This window comes from Erpetoichthys calabaricus, chromosome 14 (assembly GCF_900747795.2).
Source record: "Erpetoichthys calabaricus chromosome 14, fErpCal1.3, whole genome shotgun sequence".
NCBI lineage: Eukaryota > Metazoa > Chordata > Cladistia > Polypteriformes > Polypteridae > Erpetoichthys > Erpetoichthys calabaricus.
This window is the reverse complement of record NC_041407.2, coordinates 23,365,658-23,388,676: the sequence shown is the minus strand read 5'-3', so window position 1 is coordinate 23,388,676 and position 23,019 is coordinate 23,365,658. Positions and strand designations below refer to the sequence as shown.

The 23,019-nt window shown below is 39.4% G+C and overlaps 2 protein-coding genes across 2 annotated transcripts in view; both read right to left on the bottom strand.

Moving 5' to 3' along the window:
- Positions 1–23,019, bottom strand: part of dgke (diacylglycerol kinase, epsilon) — a 521,693-nt gene that overhangs the window by 226,166 nt on the left and 272,508 nt on the right.
- Positions 1–23,019, bottom strand: part of LOC114664632 (rab11 family-interacting protein 4-like) — a 122,405-nt gene that overhangs the window by 96,936 nt on the left and 2,450 nt on the right. Inside the window, exons 2-3 of the mRNA XM_028818820.2 lie at positions 17,985–18,072; positions 12,123–12,211 (exon numbers count right to left, since the gene is read on the bottom strand). Coding sequence (XP_028674653.1) covers positions 12,123–12,211; positions 17,985–18,072 — 177 coding nt within the window. The remainder of the gene's footprint in view (positions 1–12,122; positions 12,212–17,984; positions 18,073–23,019) is intronic.

Genomic DNA, 23,019 nt, shown 5'->3' with positions numbered 1-23,019 from the left:
TATTACACATATTTACTTGACCTACTAAAATTAATCCTCTGCTTTACAATTTAAACAGAACAATAAATGGTAAACAGGTTACAAGTTAATCGGAAAACATTGGCTGCTGATCATAATTAAAAATCTGTAAAATAATTTTCGCTCTTGATAGATTGTTGCCCTGCCTGCTTTAAATTCTGCCTATACTCTTTAATACAAAGGCATCAGAGTGGTACTTTAGAGCAATGCCAATTGGTGAACCATTTTTGGTTCATTAAAGAACTACCAACATGAAGGTTCCAGAAAGATCCTTTATTTATTTAAATCTGTAACAGGCTCCATAAATACCATAGATATATAATAGTAGATTTATAAAACACCAAAGGGTTCCTGATTTTAAAAGGACTCTTGCTGCATACAACGCTGAGATTCCACAAAGACATGCAGACAATGTGCAAACTCCATGCAGGGAGGACCCAGGATGTGAACCGAGGTCTCCTTTCTGCGAGGCAGCATCGCTACCACTGCACTACCATGCTGCTTTCCTTTAGCTTTTCTTTTATTTGAATCAAGCAGACATTGTTCTAATTTGTCTTCTTGTGTAAAGTTTCTTCTGATAACTGGCATTAAAAGTTCATTTGTTTATGATCTGGTCTTTCTTTTTTTAGTTTTCTAGAATTTGTAAAATTAAAAAGGGTAAAAACAAAGCAAGGTCAAAAATAGAATCAATGCAATGGTACAAATATGTATGTTTAAAACAATTGTCAAACAGAACACTTCAGCACTGAACAAACACCTGACCAATGTAAGTGGTAATATAGCACAGTTTAATATGAGGTAGTTCCTCGTGTATATTGCGGCAGCCCAAAATTAAAGGTTAAGCAGAGGTCTGCCACAGTTTCTTGCTGTATTCTTACTATTATACTGCTGCAAGGACCTGCAGTGTTTCCCGGCTTCACGTAACAAATAGACAGGCAGATATTTGCACCAGGCCTGGTTAGTTAGACCTGCTAGTGAACCTCAACTTGGACTGAGGTTAGAAGTCTACCACTGTCCTGTTCTCGACATGTCCCCTGCATTAAAAGTCAGCCTTGAAGCTATCCTCCCACCACAAAAGATTCAGTGGGAGACAAATACCAGCTAAATCATTTTGAACCACAACAGTAATATTTAACAACTGTAATTCATTTTATACTGGAAATTTGTCACCATGGAAACGGCACTCTTTAATGAGGTCTATTGCAGGCGTTAATAGAGAGGAATGTCTCACTTGAAAATTGAAATCAAGGTTTTCGTTTGATACAAAAAAGAAAAATCAAATAAAAAAAAATATTTTCGTATTTTTCGTTTACTCGAAAGCAGGTTTGGAGTAATTGTTGACTGCTTAGGTACCCGACACATTGTGTGTGTGTGTGTATTTGGAAAAGATTTGGAACAGTGCAAACTTGATCACTTTTTAGAAATGGAACATGTAAAACACCAAGACTACACGCAAATCATCTCTCTGGTGTAGCCAACACAGAAAGATAGCAAAGGCTGCCCTCTAGTGGTTACTGATGTACGGCACCGTTCACACTTCTTATCTGCGAATACGGTCTCCCCGATTCTTTGAATTGTAATATGCTCCCCTTAACGTTACTACACATTATTTTGTTCTATCAAGTTACAGCTACAGCAGCACAAGAGTCTAGTGGTGGAGTCTTTTTTGTGTTCATAAAAATTATTTACGAACGTTTTGAAATAACTTTTTTTTTTTTTTGACCGGCGCTTCCTGACTCACCGGTATGTGAAAACCCATACTGCTGGACACGTCTTGATGTTTAGTTATGCAAGACGTCGAACTTTTTGGGAGTTCCTCCTTAGTTGTGTTTCTCTATACCAGAAAAAAAATCTTCATTTCTAGGCAATTTTTATACCATATTTTACACCCTTATGACAAAAAATAAACCAATAGGTGTTCAGCAAAAATGATCAGAAGGACTGGAAGTTGCTATTGCCACATTAACCAACCCCAGGGATTCATACCCTAATGAGATAAAAGGGGTCCTTTTCACAAAACTTAAATAAATAAATAAAAATAGGGATGTGGAGTGTCATTATATGTTTTTTCAAGGTTGCTGTTCAAGAATATGATCATTTTTTTCATATCTGATTCTTTAGCTGCGGTCCTAGTCCTCAAAGAGCCACTCCCAGAAGGTTCAAAATGACATTTCAAACATAAGCATATGCGGTTTAGGCTTAGACTATTTCAAGGTCAATTATTACAAATATTAGGCTATTTTTGATTATTGATTCTTTACTGGAAATTTGGCTCTCTATTTGCCTCTATCAGAGGGTGACAAAATTCACATTTTTGTTACAATCAAGAATATTTAGAATTTAAACTGAAGCACACATTTTAAAATTTGACATATTTGATGCAACTCTTTCTGCACTCTTAAAAGTCAAGGTGTCCCAGTGGTTCTTCAGAGAGTTGCCATAGGGGAACCATTTTTGGCTCCCAAAAGACCCATACACATGAAGGTCTCATAAAGAATCTTTTCTTTATTTCCATCTGTAACAGGCTCCATACCATAATAGAAGAGATTTGTGAAATACAAATGGATCATGATTTTAAAAGGACTCATGCAGCATACAATAGCACAAGCTAAGGTCAAGTTTTCTTTATCTGGTAGCGTCCTGCCTGCCATACATTAAAGATTTCTCTTTTTTTCTAGATTTTAGGAAATGTTTTCAAAGCACAAAGAACCAACTCCATATGCAGAAAACCCTACTCAGAATGAAATAGTGCTTTATCAAGCAGTGGCTCTATGAAGAAAAGCACAACCCAGTAAAGAACCATAAAATACCATTAAAAAACCAGTTTTTATCAGTTTAAATATTTAGGGGGTAAATATCACAAGTAAATATAAAGTTCCTTTGCAACAAAATTGTGCTGTTTGTATGGAAAAAAATAAACAAGATGTAAATAGAGGGCCCACCCTCCATTTTACATTAGCAGGGACAATCAAAATCTGTTAAGATGTCCACCACTCCCAAGCTTAATAATAATAAGTTGCATTAATAGAATGCCTTTCACAACCCCATGGTTGCTTTACATACAGAGTGTATATAAAAAAAAAAAAAAAAAAAAATCACACAAAAAAGACAAAAGGTTCGTCGAAGAGGAAAGTTTGGAGTTGAGATTTAAAGGTGAAGAAAGAGGAGCAATCTCGGAGAGACTGAGGAAGATAGTTCCAGAGTTGAGGGGCCATAACACTGAAGGACCTGCCTCCCAGGGTGGAGAATCTGGTGCATGGGACAGTAAGATGATTACTACTCGAGGACCTGAAAGAGATGAGCAAACCCGACTTTGGCACAAGTTCAATGATAGTGTTCAGGTAAATGTCTGCCAACTGTGCTGGACTAATTTTTGTGGTCAAAAATGTGACCTAATCTGTGAGGCAGCAGTGCACTGCACCACACATGCCTCAAACAACAAAAGACACAAACGGAACAATAACCATAAAAAAAAAATGCAGCAAATGGCCACACACTAGCAATAAGTGAAAATATATATAAATGTATCTACAGAGTATACCTATTTTTATTAGATAGATATATCTACATGTATGTACAGTAAAACCTTAATTATCCGTCACTCGATTAACTGTCTGTTTCCGTTAACCATCAAGGCATAAAAAATAAACAAACAAATAAAAACATACCAGCACCTACCTATCCCTACTGCTTTGCAGTAAGGTGTAAGCTGTGCATATTGGAACAACTCGCTAGCACGTAGTATTCTTCGCCAGCACCACTTGTCATGCCGCATTTTCAGATCACAGTGTCAGTTATGTACCTTCAGTTTTAATACCGTTTCGTAGCTTTGCTCCTTTGTTATTATTATTCTACTACACATTGTTATGGCTGCTAAACATAAGCGTGTGGAGTTGTCACAAAAAAATTGAAATTATTAAAATGTTTACAAAGTGGCGAAAGTTCTTGAAGTATTGCTTCAAATTACAGAGCAGGAGGAACAACAGAGAATGATCCTTCTGCATTGTAACTGTCTTTTTAAAGTTCTGTTATATTATGTTTTGTTAATATATTGTGACGCGCAGGCAGCTTGTGATGTGCTGTGGAGAAGCAGAAAGGGTGGAATGAATACTGTAAGTGATGGGACTGGGGGAGAGGCTTCTGTTCTGGAAGGGGTGGAGTGACAGGAGAAGTTAGGAGAAAACAGAAGGTGCGGCCGAAGGAAGTGTTGAGTAGGGAGCCAGGAGACAATAAGCAGGAGTGTTTGCAGTACAGAAAAAGACAGAACGTGAGTGGCAGGAGATAAACTGATTGGTTCGGAAAGCTTTCTTTTATTGTTTTGGAGGTGTGCTCCATAACTCAGATAATGGAGTATAAGACAGGGCATGGAAAGAAGACTCCAAGTAAAAAGTGGAAAGCTCCAGTACCTCAGAGTTGTGTTTGCTTATTACACTGGTCATTACAATATTATATGAATTCTTTCTCTTTCGGTCACTGCCTCCTCCACTCCTCCTTGCAAGTGTTGTCCACCTTTGTCCCAACTCTGGCTCTTCAACGTGAGGCAGGCAGTTCCTTTTATATCCCACCCAGGAGTACTTTCCATCTTCTGCACACATGGTCTGAAAGCACTTCTAGGTGAGGTCGGCGCCCCATGAAGTACGGCTCCCCAGTCCCTGCAGCATCCCCTGGTGGCACCCACGGAACCCAACAGGGCCGAGTCGAAGAACTCCATGTACCGTGCTGCCCTGTGGGAATCCGAGGCACCGCTACAACCCAAGGGAGATGCTGACCGTCCCTTATGGTATATTATATACTGTACCATAGAAATTTCAATTGCCAAGAACAATACTCAGAGTCATTCATCTCCCTTTGCGTCTCCTGAGCTTCTATCACCACTAACATCCCATGAGGCAAGGTATCAGTATTATTGTTATGAAAAATAGTCTATTAGTTTTTTATACCTTTTCCTGGACAGATTACCAATAAGTTTGCCTCCACTTAAGGGTGTAAGGAATATAAAAATAGCATAGTTTCTCATAATATGTAAAAAGAGCCTATTGCAATAGCCTTGTCTGTCTGTCCGTCTGGAACAACTTGGCCCTCAGTGGACCCATTTTGATTAAATGTGGCATATTAATTTGTCAAGGAAATATGTCATGACATTTCAGTTTTCACCGAGGCGTCTGGAACAGATCATGCTATACATTTTTAAAATCCCTCATTGAAAAGCATTGGCAAACTTGTTAATGACTGTCTTAACACAGAGAAACATTTTGTGCATTTTCAACTATGAATTAGCTTACTGCTTTCATTTTACTTTGAGAGTGGTAACAGCAACTTATAATGTATGTTTTGTAGATTTTCCTCTTTTACTCATCTGACAGCTGATTGATTATCCAACGCAAGTTAGTCAAACCTCAGGAGAGACATGTGCAAAGCCATTGGTACAGAAACACAAATTCACCTCTTTGGAAATGAATAGAAAAGGAAAGATATTATGTAATTGTCACGCTATAGGCGTGGACTGAACTAACATGTCCTCAGTATTTACTTTGAAGTATAAACTACCTCACGGCTGCACCATCTGCACATTATTATTGTAAAGAACCAATGTTAACAACCTGCAGCTAAAAGGTTTTTTGAACTTATGGAATTATAAAAGTTGCAGCTCCCTTAAATGATATAAACATAGCATGCGGTCAGAAAAAGAATTGCAGTTTATAGTTGGGCAGAAGATGGGGAGCTTATTTTAGTTTTTTTCTTCATTCATGGTTAATTTTGTTTGTGATTTTATGCTGGTATTGTTCATTTTCTTGTTATAATTACATTTTCTTTGGTAATTTAATTTTATTGTTGATATTAACAGTACATCAATCAAAGCCATTTTCACGTCACTTGAATTGGAATGTCCTGTGTATGAAAGCTGTTGAGTCAACATAAGCCTATTTGTACATCATCTTTACTTATATAAGAATGTACAGTGCTGTTAAAATGTGTGTAATTCTTGTAGTCTGCTAACACATGTATTCACATTCTATTATCGTGTTTTTTTGAATATGACTCATTGTTACAAAAATATTTAAACAAAAATGTGATAACTGACTCTGATGAAGTAACAAAAAAAATGTAAAATGCTCCAGCTTTCAAATCAGTTAACTAAGTATCCAAACACATCTAAATGTTGCGCCCTGCATACATTTTCTAATTTGTTTAATTTTATGTTGAAGTAAAACAGAATAAAATACTTACCGCCTTGTCACAACACTATATTTATTTGATATTGTGGAGACATAGTGTTGGCTGTAGCTTTGCCCCTTTCTCCCAGAACCACCAAGGAATGCGCAATGTATGTCATGCTTGCCTCACAAAGCATCATGGGGCATATTTTCAGGAAATAATTCAGTGAACAAGGTCGCCAATGAACTGAGCACATCTAACTTTGGGGTCCCTGGCTGCAGTCCCTGTACGTCCTTGGTAAAATTTAGGCATGCTGGTGTCCATTGAAGTGCGCACACATATTAGAGGAAAAGTCAGAAGATCCAAGAACATGAAGCAATGGAAAGAACATAGATACTGCTCTTCAACCTGACTCTCTACTGTATGCATTAGCCAAGAGTATCCCTTCGTGCTTTACGGGTATGGATGGAAAAAAAAACTGGATCACCATGCAAGTCTAAAAACATGTACTTGTATGGGGTCAGTTAGAAATCTGTTTGCAAAACTGTGACTTTTTAACTTCAAAGAGGGTGTTGCTTTATGCTGATTAAAAATTAATTTGCCTTAATAAGGTGGGATTAAGTGCTAAAGAAAGTGCACACACTACAGCATCTAACATGTCTCATTTAATCAAAAAAAGTGGAATTTAAATTAATATGGTTCTAAAATAAGGAGCCTACCCTACCCTCATTTTTTTCACCTCACATGACCCAATTATGGCCTAACTGAGCATCAATGCGGCAATGGCAGATAAATTTCCACAACAGTAAATTTAAAAACTGTGACGTGGATCCACCTGGTGTAGTCAAAAAAACAGAATGCCTAAAAAAAACATAAAATGATGTTGAGTGTTGTAATAATGGCAGTAAAGTTAGACCTGCCATTCAGTTTTTGAGCCTGTGCATTCAACTTCACTGTCGCTGGAGCCTATAAACAGCACAATCCAGTGAAATTGGGGGTGGGGGGGGGGACCAACCTGTCCTTGCCGCATGACAGGGGTCAAACCTTTACCACAGAAAGACAACAATACAGTAAATGGCAGTACGCACCCTTCTACAGTAAGGAAACTCACTTTAAGCCCAAACAAGAAAAGTAAGCAGGTGTAGTCAACAGGGTCTGCAAGTAGTTGTATTTACATTTATTTGCTTACCACACACTTTTATCCAAAGTGACTTACAAAAGATGTCAACATAATTGAGTAAACATCAGTCTTCGGGTCTGTTTGGGATCAAGTGTGACACAACAAAGTTACAAAATCAATCATCACCAATGAAGAGTACAGGACAAAAACAAGCGAGTTACAATTCCAAGGTTACAAAAACCTAATGGCCAAAATCAGACAGAAATTCACAAAGAAAGAGGGACTTCAAAAGCTTTTTACACAAATTAAAGGAGTCAGAATCTCAAATGGAGGAGGGTAATTCAATCGACCAGCAATATTTAATAGCAAACACAGACGGCATCACCAGACCCGAGAGATCAAGAAGGACCACAGCAGGACATCACAAGTGTCTCCATATATAATATATATATAATATATATATATATATATATATATATATATATATATATATATAGGTGCTGACCCGCTGACTACTCTGCAGGTAAGCGCAAAGAATGTCACAGAGAACTAATGTACTCATCTGAAAAGAGGAGCGAGATGTGCCCGCCTCGGCTGGTTGAACACCAGACGTGCCTCTGCATTTTGAATCATCTGCAGTGGCTGGGTGACACATGCAGATATTCCTGCCAACGGAGACGCAATAAGATCAAAGCCTGGACCAGGAGTTGTGCTGCATACTCAGTCAGATGCAGTCTGATGTTATAATGAGCGAATCTACAAGACTGAGAAACCATGGTCAGTGAAGGACAGCTGGTCATTGATGGTCACCACCTCAGGGTTGCATACAGATTTGGTGTGTGTTAGCAATAATGAACAGAGCTGAACAGAGATGGAGTGCTGAATAGACGGGCAAGCTAGGATTACAGGAAGGTCCGTCTCTGCCAGGTTAAGCTGGGGATGGTGTTCTTTCATCCAGGCTGCAATACAATTGTACCATGCAGGGATTCAAGTTCATACCATGTAGTCCTCTACAGGAAACGGTGGGTACAGCTATAGATAATCAACATAGCACTGATAAGAGAAACCTATGGACAGGATGCTAGAACAGGGGGTACTCAATTATGGTCCGGGAGGTCTACAGAGGCTGCAGGTTTTCATTCCAACCAATTATATTCATAATTTGAAATCAGGCCTAGTAGAAAATGAAACTTAATTCTGTGGCTTGTTAGTGCTATCATTCTCCCAAGAAAAAAGTTGTTTATTTTTCATTTCCTGAGAACTGTATCCATATGTTTTGTGGTGATTCCCTTCCCTCTCATTAATTTCCAAACATTTTATTAACACAGAGAAATCATTGATGCATGTGCACCGGTTTAATTTGAAGCATGTTGACTCCTTTGTCATTTGCACCTCTTTATTAACTTAAGGCTACCTAAGAAAACAGGCAACAATTAGAAATAGAGCAGTTGAAAACTAAAATAGGCAATTAAGTCATCTCAATTTTAATAAGCAAGTTAACTAAAACTAAACCCCCAAAAATATTGCTTTATTAGTAAATAAATGGGTTATAATTAAAAAAATCTGCAGCTTGTGGACCTGCAGGACCGTAATTGAGTTACCCCTGTAATAAAGCCTTTTGAGGAGGTGAATAAACAGAAGTGGAGAGGAGGGCCCTTGATTTAAGTTGAATAGAAAACTGATGGCCACATTCAATACCAGCAAAAGGTTGGAAATGTTTAATTTTGCTAAGGTAAAAATACGTAGACCATACACATTAAACATGATACCTCTCATTCTATTGTTAGGGTGTGACATCAGGCTCTGCTACATTCTGCATCACAATGTGAGGCATATTTGACCTGGGACACTTGACAGAATACCAGTCCATTTTTTTGTTGGGTCAAAGTGCAAAAAAAAAAAAAAAGTGAAAAAAAACTGGGAATGGTGGAAGTTTACAGAACACTCCAGTCTAATGGAGCTTGAGATGACCTGTCAGGAGTAATTCAGGTGTACAAAACTTGTAGAGACTTAGAAGTATTCAGACCCTTAATTCAGTACTTTGCAGAAGCCCTTTTGATAGCAATTACAGCTCTGAGTCTTCTTGCTATGAATAAAAGGTTTCAGTTTTTGATTTTTAATAAATTTGCAAGCCTTTCTTTAAACATGTCATTTTATCATTATAGGTTATTGGATATTGATTAATGGGCAAAAAAGTAGCCATTTAAAATTAAATCTACAACACATTAAAGTGTTCGGAAACTGAAATTGTCAAAATACTTTCTGAATCCAGTGCATCTGTAATTAATTTAAGATTTCTTACAATGCATTGCATTAGACAGCCTACAGACTTGCTATCAATTTCAAAAAGCAAATGCAGAATTATTTTGCCTTTGATTAAAAGCTTAACTTGAACTTAAATAACAGATGCATATGCTCCCTTTTCAGGAATTTATATTTCAGTCTTTATCACTCACACATTTCAGCTGACTTATGGTCACCCTTGCAGCTGATCTGTTTGTCACATAAGCACTGTTATTTATTTATTTTATTTTTTTCCCTTTTGCTGACGTAAGAGTAGTGTGTTAATGTGGCTTCTTAACTGATCAATTATCACTCGTTTAGAAAAGCAAGACAAAGCAAAATTAGCCAGGGAGCCTGGTGTAGGCGATGCCAAGTATTAACCATCAGCGAATAGAAGGCTGTTTCCCACAGTCAGGTCACAGACCTTCATGTTCTGATCTGGCAGTACAGATGGCAGGATTAACTCAGAAGGCTGGCATCAAAGGTGATGAGCTGGCAATGTAGTCAAGAGGATAAAAAAAATGTTGAAGGTCGCCTGTTCAAATCACAGAGAGAAATCATTTAATCTGCTCCCCAATTATGGAAATACAATGTACAACTCATGCTGTCTTAAAATGCATTATGATGTATGTTAACACAAAAGGGTATCTTTCAAAGATTCATTCAAATAGGATTCTATCACAAGGAAATATTCTTCACCACTGGCCACAGTACCCTCTGAAAAACAGTAAGTGGATAAGGTGCAAGGGGCAAAGCAACGTTGACACCAGAGCCTCTAACTTGGAAATGTGCACCCGAGTCCCCCAAATCTCCTCAGCCACATGGCCCCTCAGTTGGCTCTTAAACATTCAAACAACAGGGTCGGCTCTTCTTAAGAGCTTCCAGCTAAAAGCCATATCCAATCCTACAGCGCCGGGTTTAAAAATAGATACCCAGCATATTCATCTACAGGGACTTGCTAAGATATGCACTGTAAACTGCGCCTTTGCTTCTGTCACTTTTCCCAATTCAGCGTCACCTAGAAACAGCAGACTGCTGCAACACATTCCCGATGCTTCTGCTCATCCCTTTAAATAATAAATAAACACTTCTTAAACAAATAGCAGAGAATTTAGAAGGGTGGAATTTGTGACCTTTTTCCATAATGGCTGTAAAATTGTAAACAGGCAGGCTTGATTATTTTTCATGGCCTGGACTGTCTGCCATAAGCTAGTGTCAATGTCGTATATCTGCAACCACATGAGAAACACACAAAAAAGACAGACGCCAGAAAAATCACTAAAGAATCCACCCAAAAAGATCAAATGTGGACCAGATTTCAGCAATCAGACCTGCATCTGCATAAAAAACAGCCACCTTTCAAATGACACTCAAATTTAAAATTTAAAAATTTCAAGACTAGCATGACATCACAAGGAGTAAAGTATCCCCTTTCATGTACACCATCTATACAGGATCTGGCAAACTCATGCCAACAGGACCTGATACAAAGTTTCCGATTCCAGTCAAGCATGAACTCAAACAACTGTCAAGACATCTAAAATATTTAAAACGCAACCAAAAAACTGCCAGAAGCCTACAAAGGAAACACAAGAAAAAATAATGGCAAAAAACTGCTACCTTAATGGGAGTATCAAGGCCTCACCATAATATGACATTTTATAAAGACCGAGTCCATAACCTATCATGATATTTAAAAAAAATTACTAATCTGTTTTAGATATTAATCTAAAAATTGTTAAAAGACATCAGGCCATCACACTGCTAATCTTATGAGACTCAGCCCACACAGTCTCACGGATCATGTGAAACTTCACCATAGCATGCTGACACCATAGTGTCAAGACACTAAAATGGTTTCTCAGAATAGACAATGGTCCTTACTTAACAAGGCTACAAAACGCTTTAAATGAAATGGACTTGTTAGATTCCAGTAAGCATAATATTGCTTGAACTTGAAAGACGCAACTTGTGAACCTATGCATAACATGACAACGTTGGGGATTTCCCACACATGAAATCACATAACTTTGAGGACTCCACCCACATACAGTACTACTGATCTTAAGAGAGACTCTATCCACACATGAGTGGCCCCACCCACATATGACGGCACCAGTCTTGAGAGGCCCCACTCACATATGAAGGCACCAATTTTGAGAGGCCACACCCACATAAGACAGCACCAATCTTGAGTGGCCTTTCCACATATGACGGCACCAGTCTTGAGGCCCCACTCACATATGAAGGCACCAATCTTGAGAGGCCCCACTCACATATTAAGGCACCAATTTCGAGAGTCCACACCCACATAAGACAGCACCAATCTTGAGTGGCCCTTCCCACATATGACAACAACAATCGGGAGATAACAGCACCAGTTCTGAAAGGCTACACTCGCATATCACAGTGCCAATTTGAAAGGCTGCACCCACATACTTAACTACAGTTTTCTTATTGAAGAATCAATTGGGTGACTACGCAATAGTATTGACCGGCACTTGCATATGATATGCATATGATAAATTATCTGGGAAGCGCATACCTGATAAGTGTAGTCTCTGTAGTCCACTTCACATGGCCGGCATGTGCCATTTCTAATGGCCAAAGCATTCTTCAAAATCTCCTCACAGCCTGCAGAGTAACAGAGACAAACATTTTACTGAAGACCAGAGATATATTTGGGGACATCTTTGATTAGACTCACAAAATAATAATACATGTATATAGCGCTTTTCCCATGTTCAAAGCGCTTCATAGAAATAGTACTTTGCACTAACACACCTTACTGCAGTAGTGTCCAAGCAGTCTGGGAACTGTGCTGATTTAATTTGGAATAGTGATATTTTCTCATGGACAAGATGGGGATGAGGAGCATGTGTGTGTGTGTGTGTGTTTAAGTGTTTTAGAAGAATTTTATAGGATGCCTCATTTTACACAAAGGCAAGCACCATTGTGTTCATATTCCTGCCTGAAATAATGCATTATCTTAAAACTTTATTGCTGTTTCAAAAAATAATACAAAAAAATCATACTGGCAGCTACCGACATTGCTCATCTATTTTTACACCTTTTGACTTCAGTTCAGGATCTAAGGAAACCTGGAGCTTATGCTGGAATTAATTGACTTTGCTCATCATATCGAATCCGTAGAGTCTCCAAATAGATATTGGACCACATCAATGGTTATGACACAATATTAGTAATTTCTTGTCATAGCTAACAATACCACAGTTTCAGTTTTTCACATATACAGTGGATTCAAAAAGTTTTCAGATCCCTACATTTTCTGCACACTCTATTGTTTTGTGGATTTCATTTTATATGGATAAATCTGCCATATCTTCTCATCAATCTACACTCAACTCATAATAACAAACTGAAAACATGTTTGCAAATACATTAAAAAAATCAAAACCTGAAATGTGTCATTCATAGAAACATTCAGACTCTGTGGAACTCCAGATTGTGCTCTGGTGCATCCTGTTGGCTTTAATTCTCTTTGATATGTGTCCAGAACTTGACTTGAGTACACCTGAATTGACTGGATATCATTTGGAAACAGACACACCAGACCATTTAAGGTTCCACAATTCACACTGCATGCCAAGATACAGAATAAGCCATGAAGTCCAAGGAACTCTGTGTAGACCTCCATGATAAAATTGTGGTGAGACATAGATAAAGGCAAGGAGGTAAAACCGTTTCTAAAGCTTTGAGTGTACCCAGAAGTACAGTGGCCTCAATAATTGTGAAACTGGTGAAGTGTGGAACCACCTGGATTCTTTGAGTTGTCTATCCAGCCAAACTAAGTAATTGGCCTTGGTCAAGAAAGTGATGAAGAACCCAAGAGTTAGTCTAACAGAGCTTCAGAATTCCTCTGTTGAGATAGGAGAAGCCATTAAAAGGATAACTATCTCAGCAGATTGTACTGTCCAGAGAGAAAAGGTGCCAGAGATGTGGCCAAGGGGAAACTGTTTGAAGGTTGCTCACTGTCTTGTCCCAGGTGGTCTGGATGTGTTTGATTCCTGGTCAGGGACAGCCTGTCCTCTTTCTTGCCCTTGTTGTGTAGCATAAGACAGGCAGACTTCTGACAAACTAAGGGGACTTTTTTATATTCGGAATGGGCACCAGTTCTTCCATCAAAGAAACTCTCCACTATTTCATTCACCCTGCTCCCAATGTTGAATGCCACATCGTATGTTTGTCTGTCATATGGTAGCCTGTCTATGTAAAACCTTCTCATCACTGTCTTGCACTGCAGTATTGGCTTCCCAATGAAGAAAATATCCAATGACACTTTCCTCTTGAAATGTACTTCTCATCTACCATTATGAGTGGTATTGTGGTGCCCTTCAATTTTTCTCTAACAGAGCTTCTCAGCTCCTGTCCTCACCATGATGCTTAAACCTCACCTTTGGCTTGACTGCACACCATTTCCTACTTTACTCCTTCTTTCATTAAATGGTTGGTTTTGGGAATTCTCTTGCATTCCCTTGTGCCTGTAGGTTTGCTTTAATTTGTATAGATGAAGGTCTAGAGAAAGGTTGAATCAATGGCCATCAGTGCTGCTTCTTCCATTTTGACCTTGTAATTGATTGTTTAAATGTTTGTGCTCTTGCTTGTCCTTTTCAGCCATTAATGTAGGACACTTCTACACTATTAGGAAGGTACAAGGTTTTCTGAGACGCATGGCTTATATTTGTGTATGTACTTTAAGTAAATCTGGAGGATGCCACCAGGTGTCAGTGAGAGAAATCATCATGGGGAGAAAACAATGTCCGGTTTTGCTGTGCTGTGAGTTGAGGGAAGAAAGATGGAAAAAAAAGACAGCAACAGCGACACAAAATGTTGAGACAGTTTGGGATACCTTTTAATGTATCAAGTCATTATGATGGAGGATTATGCGACGCTTGTAATGCCTATGTGAGAAATGGATGAAGAAAAGCACCATGAAGACATTTGCATGTCAGCATGCAAGTTTGATAATGTGCTTTACCACACAGAACCATTCATCAAACATCAACGCACACAGAGAGATCCTGTTGGAGCTGCAAGCCAGTTGTCACATGTTGATAGTAAAACAACGATGCTGACGTAACATACCAAAACTTGCACCCATATCACCCATGTTTTTGCTGGTACTCCAATTTCTGAAAACGTGTTCAGAAGATGTATCAAAAGAACGCTGGGAACGTGTGGCACCCATGATGCATGCATGTAAGCATTCCGATTGTGAAGTATAATCTGGCCCTAACAGAACTGGAGAGGATCTGCAGAGATGAATGGCAGAAAATCCCCAAAACTAGGTGTGCATAGCTTGTTGCATCACATACCTAAGAAGACTCCAGGCTTGGAATCGCTGTCGAAGGGGCTTCAATTAAATACTAACTTGATGGTCAGAATACTTGCGTCAATGTGATCAGTTATCTTTAATTAGTTTTGCAAAAAAATCTAAAATCCTATTTTCTTTGTCATTTTGAGATAATGAGTGTTGCCGCAACCTAACCAAATGTGAAAACAGTGAAGGGGTCAATATAATTTCTGATGGCAACACAACTAACGTTGCAGTTGTAGGGGACAGAGCAAGATAGGAAACAAAAATGGATGGTATGCCAGTCCTTCTTAGAACACATTAATGACTCGCAAAGATGAGCCCATTTAGTGTTGCTGCTTAACCTAGCACACTCATGTTTATTATATGGGAGAAAAAAAAAGCAAAGCAACTGATGAAAAACCCTACACGGGCACAAGAATTGTAGGCCATCTTCACATAATGATCAGGCGTGAGATGTGAACCAAGGAATCTGGATCTGTGAGGTTATAGCACTAAATACTACAGTACAGGGCCGTCTGCTTTCATTTTGCATTTTAGTTTAAGAATGAACTGTCCTTCCTGATTTCATACTTCAACACTTAAGAGCCTTGTCCACAATATTTTTGTAGGATAAGGTGATCCCTGTAGTCTCCAAAATCAAAATGCATGGATCCCACCCACAACATCTACAGCTAGTAATTACTGAATGCGCTCCTCATGTGTGCAGAGCACAAGGGCCTGGTTTTAATATCAAAATCTGTGTCTTCGAGAGAAATAAGGAAATTGTTAGGCACACCAGCCTATTTTGGTATTACTTGCAAAGAGGCAGCAGCCAACAGGCCAAAAGAGGACCACAGCTTCTCCTATCTTGGATCACCACGTTATATGATAAAGCAAAGGCTCTTCCAAAACAGAAGCAAAAAACTGAGTGGCATCACTTTAACATTGGATATAACCTATAGCAGGACCACCTAAATAAGCTCAGCAGGAGGAGTTAGACCACCATCTTATGTCTTATGCCAGAACTGGACACTGCTGCCTCAATAAACACCTGAAGTGGCTGGGTGTCAGAGATGCAGCAAGGTATGAATGTGGCTTGGAGGAACAGATAAACTTGAGCACATACAGATACACTTTTAGTACATACTCCAAATCCAGCTTTGCTTGTGGGCAGTAAGGAACTTTTTATTGGCCAGAGGGTTCCAGCTTCTTTATCAAGCATGGGTTTGGGCATCAGAAGAACTACAATGGGCATCCTAGAAACCACTGACCTCAGGATATAGACACAGCCATGGAAATCAAATGTGGAAGAAGGACATAGATGCACCTTGTAGAGATACGGCGAGTGGGAGTGGAGGTTTGTAGTGCCAAGTCTGTCATACTGGATTTAGGCAAACCTCACCAAAGATGACGATCTACAATGTAGCATCACCATATTTCCCTGCATGGAGCATTCATTCTTCTCGTGATCACTCCTTTGGGCATTTAAGTGGGTCACAGATGCACAATAGTTGTCTTCCTTAGGCTTCTATTATGCAAAGACACTTTTCATCCTCTATACTGGCTTGAGCATGGAAGAACTGGTAGTCTAGAGAAATAAATTAGACTGGATTTCCAGGAATCCCAGGATGCCTTTCTATCTGTCTCCATGTCTTAGTCCTAAAGTGATATTCACCTTTTCATCTGTAGTTCCCTCAGGGTATTTTCCATTTATTTCCTTCACCACAGCAACAGTCACACTGGGATTATTATGACAAGCAAAAGGAACATCAGCTGTAAGAAGTATAGCACACACATGGTACACATTGCATGCCATAAAGCTTCTTCTCTTGGAACTGAGCAGGCAACATCCCACTCAGTGTCTTCCTACCCAACAGCAGACACACAGGCGTCATGTGGGAGGTAACAGCTGCAAAGAAAAGGAATAATGCCAGTACACAGTAGCTAGACAAAGCCATTAAGGACTGGTAAATGTCTAGGAAGAGTTGGGTAGCAGAGGAGTGCACCCCACTTGGTTCAATGAGTCCTGCCATACAAGTTTGTGCCAGCTGAGCCCAAAAAACAGGAGACAGCCAGACAAAGGTATTAAAGAGTGGTAGGATACGATCTGCTAGAGGTTCAAGGACAGCAGGTGCAGCACTCTTCTAAGAATCACTATGCCTTCTTTTTCTTGGTTAGACTGTGCTAGTCAATACCCACACAGCAAATAGGCTAAATCACAAGCTCAATAATCAATGAAAGCTATCTATGAACCCCCAGGCATTTTCAAAAGTGGATATCTGTGCATGGGGGTGCTTTTTTGTCTCAACTTCAGAGTTTCTACTGGCAAGATTTCCCAATTCCAGATTCACAGAACACACAGAGCCCTTCCAAGGGATGAGTTCACAGAAAGGGTCAAAGTTAAGTTTCCAAAAGGGTGCTGCCCCCTATTGGCTTAGACAGAATTATTCCTCTGCCCCAAACCTCAATTTTTTAGTGACAAGTATCCAGTAACCCCTAAGGAATGCTACTGGAGGTTGTATTCCTGTTTCCTGGTGTTTGGGCTACTGCTTGATTCCTGGCAGGAGTGAAATGCATGTGGTGTGGCCATGTTCCTCCCTTCTCTATGAGGACTTCATTTATTTCCTCTTTTTCATACCAGTTCAAAAAACATGCAGCCAGTTGAACTGGTGAGAGATTTGAAAGAGGACAGACTGGAATGGAAGTATGTGCTGTGATGAATTGGTATCCATTACTGCCATTATAGGGTCACAGAGATCCAGAATCTATACTAGAAAAGTAAGTTACATCTCATATGCGAGTTCACCACTTACCAGTATGGTTTGTCCTCAAATACTCCATCTTGACAGATAGGTGATGTTCCAACACACTACATTCCATACCAACACAAAGCCATTAAGGAGCAGTTAGATAAACCAGAAGGTTAACACAGATACAGGTGACCAATGCAGAGTTGCTTCTTACCTTGCACCCAGTTCTTCTAAGATAAAAATTAGCTTCCAGAAATAAACTCAATAAGTTGGTTAGAGATTGAATGGATGGTCATGGAATAGATAGAACCACGAGGCAGCCTGGCCTGGGCATACTCACCCTTTATGGCGAATACACCATGGCAAAAGTCCTTGAAATTCACTCTGCCCAACTCATTGGGGTCCAGGTACCTGGCAAGCTTTTCCACCTACAAGAAGAAAGTCCAGTGAATGGTACAGAAGCATGCCATCAGCAGTTCTGGGTTGGCAGTGCAGAAAATTAAGATATGTTAGATAGGGTCCAGCAATATTGTTAGGAGGTGAGATGACTTGGCTTTCAGGGCAGTAAGATTCAGTAGTTAGCATGGAAGCAGAAGCAACTTTGTCAGTGAGTGAGCTGGGAGCTGGACAGACTTTGCTATATGTTATCAATCTACCGGGCTGGGTAATGAGGGAACATGGCTGAAAAAAAAAAGTAATAAGAGATGAGGTAACTTAACTCAAGAAAACACAGAAGGTCAATGACCATACTGAAAGGTATATCAACTTGACTTTTGGACAATATACAACTCAGTGGCTGAGCCAAGCAGTGAAAAGAGATGGATGGTGGTGACCTAACTAAATGGGACACAAGATACCAGGGGTGATGAGAAAACTTGTTGACTCAGGGCTTCATTGGCACACCTAATAAGTTAAAAAGAAAAACAAAAAAACACATGGTTCAGGGTTACACAGGTGACCAGTGATTGAACCTGGGTGTATATTCATTTTTCTTGGGGACAAATAGGACACAATGGCCAAAGGAAGCAATGGCTCTTTACTACATAGAGTCAAGACACCAGTTTGTAAACTGGCAAGTGTATCAACTCATGTTAGCAGCACACTAGATGTCAATAGGGAAGGTAATGAGAGAATAATCATAACACCACATCCTGCCGTCTGTGCTAAGGCGGCTGCAGTATTGGAAGGGTGCATAACACTAATGGTTTAAGGCACAAACAAAAGCCTGAAAAAATGAAAATATAAGTTGTACGCTTTCATGATTCTATATATACAGTACATGTGACTTGTATAAAAATAGAAGAATTTAAGCATACATACTATCAGAATCAGAATCTCTTTATTGTCATTGTAACAAATACAACGAAATTAGGTGCAGTACCTGCAGTGTCAACATATAAATAAATACTGTATAATTACAAAAGGATAAGAAATATGTATATAAGCGACTGCAAGCAAGTATCCTACAATGGATTGACACTCAGTGTAGTGTCCACTGTTACCCTGCTCCAATGCTGTGACCAAACTTGTCAACTTGGAAATCTGAACTGGATCATCCAGGTCCAATAATGAACAGATTGTATTTTATAATTAAAAAAGGCACCAACGCAATAGTGGTGCTTGCTTCAATATAAATATTCTTGACTCATCTTACTCATTACAAAGGTTTAGAACAGTAAGCCAACCTCCAACACTCATTTCCATATCCTTTATCAAGTCTTCCTCTCTTTCTAATAAACCATTTTTATAGGATTCCCTTCAAATGGATTTGTTACACTGGATTTACAGTGCTAAGCATGGTTGAGTGAATGGGCACTGGTAACGCGTGCTTGGTGGACATTACCATGTGCAGGCACTCCTACAGAATATTCCGTTATGTAAATACCAGTAGCTCTTCGGTGTATTACACATTCTGGCATGTCGTGAGTGGGCATACACACATCATCACTTGTATATGCTTACACTTGAGCAGCAGGATTTCATTCTTTTGTGACTTAAACGACAGGCAACAATTACGATAACCTCATGGCAATCTCCTGTCTTCATACAAGGTTTTTGTTAATTTTTGGCTGCACATCAGGATTTGTATACATACCTGGGATGTCCCATACTGGAATAAAAAAAAAAAAAAAAAAAAAAAAAAAAGACACAGAGGGGGGACACAAGGGACATAAAGCATTCAGATCTCTTCACTCTTTTCACATTTTGTTATGTTGTAGCCTTGTGCTAAAATCATTTAAAATTTCAACCATTTCAGACAATACTCAATACCCTGGAATGACAAGGCCAAAGCAGGTTTTTAGAAATTTTTGCAAACTTAAAAAAATAAAAATTATAATGAAACAGGTATTGAGAGATACCTTTTGCTATGACACTTGAAATGTGGCTCAGGTGCATTACAATTATACTGATCATCGTTGAGATGTCTGCTCCTTGTTTTGTGTCCAACTGTGGTCAATCAAATTGGTTGGACTCGAATAGATAAGGCACACACCTGTCTGTAGAAGGTCCCACAGCTGTCCATGTGTATCAGAGCAGAAATCAAGCCATGAGGTAGAAGGAACTGCCTACAGAGCTTAGAGACAGGATTGTGTCTGGGCATAGATCTGGGGAAGGCTACACAAACATTTGCATCATTGAAGGTTCCCAAGCACACAGCTGCTTTCATAATTCTTAAACAGAAAAAGTTTGGAACGACCATGACTCTTGCTCAATCGGGACACCTGGCTAAACTGAGAAATTGTTGGAGAAGAGCCATGTTAACAGAGATGACCAAGAATCCAATGGAGCTGAGGAGAACCTCTGTGGAGATAGAAGAACCTTCTAGAATGACATCCATCACTACAACACTATACCAATCTGGTATAATTTTCAGGCAGAGTGGCCAGACAGGATCCTCTCCACAATATGACACATGGACGCCCACTTGGAGTTTGCATTAAGACACCTAAAGGTCTGTCAGACTATGAGAAATAAGATTCTCTGGTCTGATGAAACCAAGATATCTGGAGGAAACCACCTTTCATCACCTGGGTAATACCATTCAAACAGAGAATCATGGTGTTGTTTTTCATTGACAGGGACTGGGAGAATATAGATACTCTTAATGAATTCTTACTTCAGAGTTCTTCAGACCTCGAATTGGGCTGAATGTTCACCTTCCAACAGGACAATGACCCTAAGCGCAAAATTAGAGACAACAGAGGAGGGGGTTTAGGGTCTACTCTGGGAATGATCTTGTGTGGTCCAGGCATAGGCTGGAGTCGAACCCAATCAAACATCTCTGGAAGGACCTTAAATATCTGCTATCCAGTCTGACAGAGCTTGTGATGATCTGCAGAAAAGAATGGCAGAAAAATCCCCAAATCCAGATGTGCAAAGCTTGTCGCATACGACACAAAAAAAACTCCAGGCTGGAATTGCTGCCAATCGTTTTTACCAAAGTACGGAGTAAGGGCCTGAATACTTGTGTCAATGGGACGTTTCAGCTTTTATTTCTAAGATATTTGCACAAATTTCCAGAATCCTGTTCTCACTTTGTCATTCTGAGATACTGAGTGATGCTTGATGGTTGCTTTTTGGAGGAGGGGGGTGGTGGATAACGAATTTAAACGATTTTACCACAAGGCTGCAGCCTTTCAAAATGTGAGGAATGAGAAGGGTTCCGAGTCCTTTCCGAATCCAGTGCCTTTCCATGTCGATTTGTGCTGCAGGCGTACGGGGACACTTCACATAACAAGGCAACGGAGGCAGCTGAAGTGACGTTGACAGCGCAGGGATTTAGGAGTATTTTATGTAACATTGTTCAGCTTGCAATGCACTGGAGGTATAGGAGCCCCTTAGCTCATGAATCAATGTAAAATAATAAGTTCTTATTTACAGAAAAGGTACAGAACACTCTGAACCACGATAACTGCCCACACGGGACTACTTTTCTGTGAAAAATATTCCGGCATTTTGTCGTCACTGCGCATCCCTCACAGTAGTACAGTAGTTGAAATACAGGCTTTCGATCAGCACCGTTTAATCCCAGTGTGTTTATTTTTTCTGAAAGCATTTCACGAGGACGTCTGTGAACACGACTGTACATTCATTAGGTAACATTTGTTAATTTTGTTGAAAAGAAAAAAAACAACACAAGCACACACAGCGGCACTTGAGAAGCAATCGTGGGACTGACAACTTGAGGCAGAATCGAGCTACATCTTCCACTAAAACACACAGGGGAGCAAGCAAACTCGTGCCATTCTACAACAAACTCCAAATGCAATGCCTGAGTGGATACTCGAGCGCTTTATGCTTGCAGTCACGACGGCCACAAAACCTCCAGGTGACAGAAGGTGGAAAGTCTAGGATTATATAACATCAATGCGCGACCCCCTGGGAGACGAAGCAAAATTGCGCTCCTGGAGCATACAACTTCTGTGAACACAACGTGAAAAGCGTCAGCTTTATTGCATATAGTATGAACTATAGCGATTATGTTTTCAATATCCATGGCCTGGGACTGGTACAGGGGGTGATGTTAATGCTTTTCACCCATGGACCCAGAGCCGGTCAATCCATAATAGACCATCTGAGTGGCGCCATTAATGAAAGTTAAGACGCGCACGCCCCAGACACCGAATGAGACCACAAAAACAGGTCGTCCAGATCTAGTAATGCCGAATACTGCACCCGTCAATAACTTCTGTCCACCCCGCATAGTGCGCTAAATGGTCTTCAACCGGCACTGCTTGGACTCTTATTTTTTTCTCCCCATCGATTTCCCTTGTGAACTCTAATTTCCTTTCACAATCCAAGTAATGAAAGCTGTTGTGAATAAATAAATACATATTTAAAATATATGTGTATGCTTTTCGATCGGTATAATTCCGTCCTGGTTGTGTCCATGTTTTGCGCCAGTCGCTGCTTTTTTTTTTTTTTTTTTTTTTTTTTTTTTTTTTAAACTTTCGTGGACCATGAACTGCATTTTTTTTAATTCTATAAATCTATCTATCTATATTAATATATATATATATATATATATATATAATGTATATAATTTTTTTTTTTTTTTTTACTATCAATAGAAAAAGTAATCCGATTTCTGTATTTTCTTGCCGGCAGAGGACTTCATAGAGCTGGAGCCTATCTTGGTAACAGTTAAAACAGCAGGATAATAATAATAATAAATTTTATTTATATAGCGCCTTTCCCATGCTCAAGGCACTTACATAATACAATAAAGAACGGCAGCATATACAGTAAATAGCATTGTACAAACCAGATAAACAAATAAAGAAGATTAAGACAGTGAATTCTGAAAAAGGATGTATTAATCTTCCGAGTCCTGCATTTGGATGGGTGCCCCATCAGAAACCAGCCCTGCACGG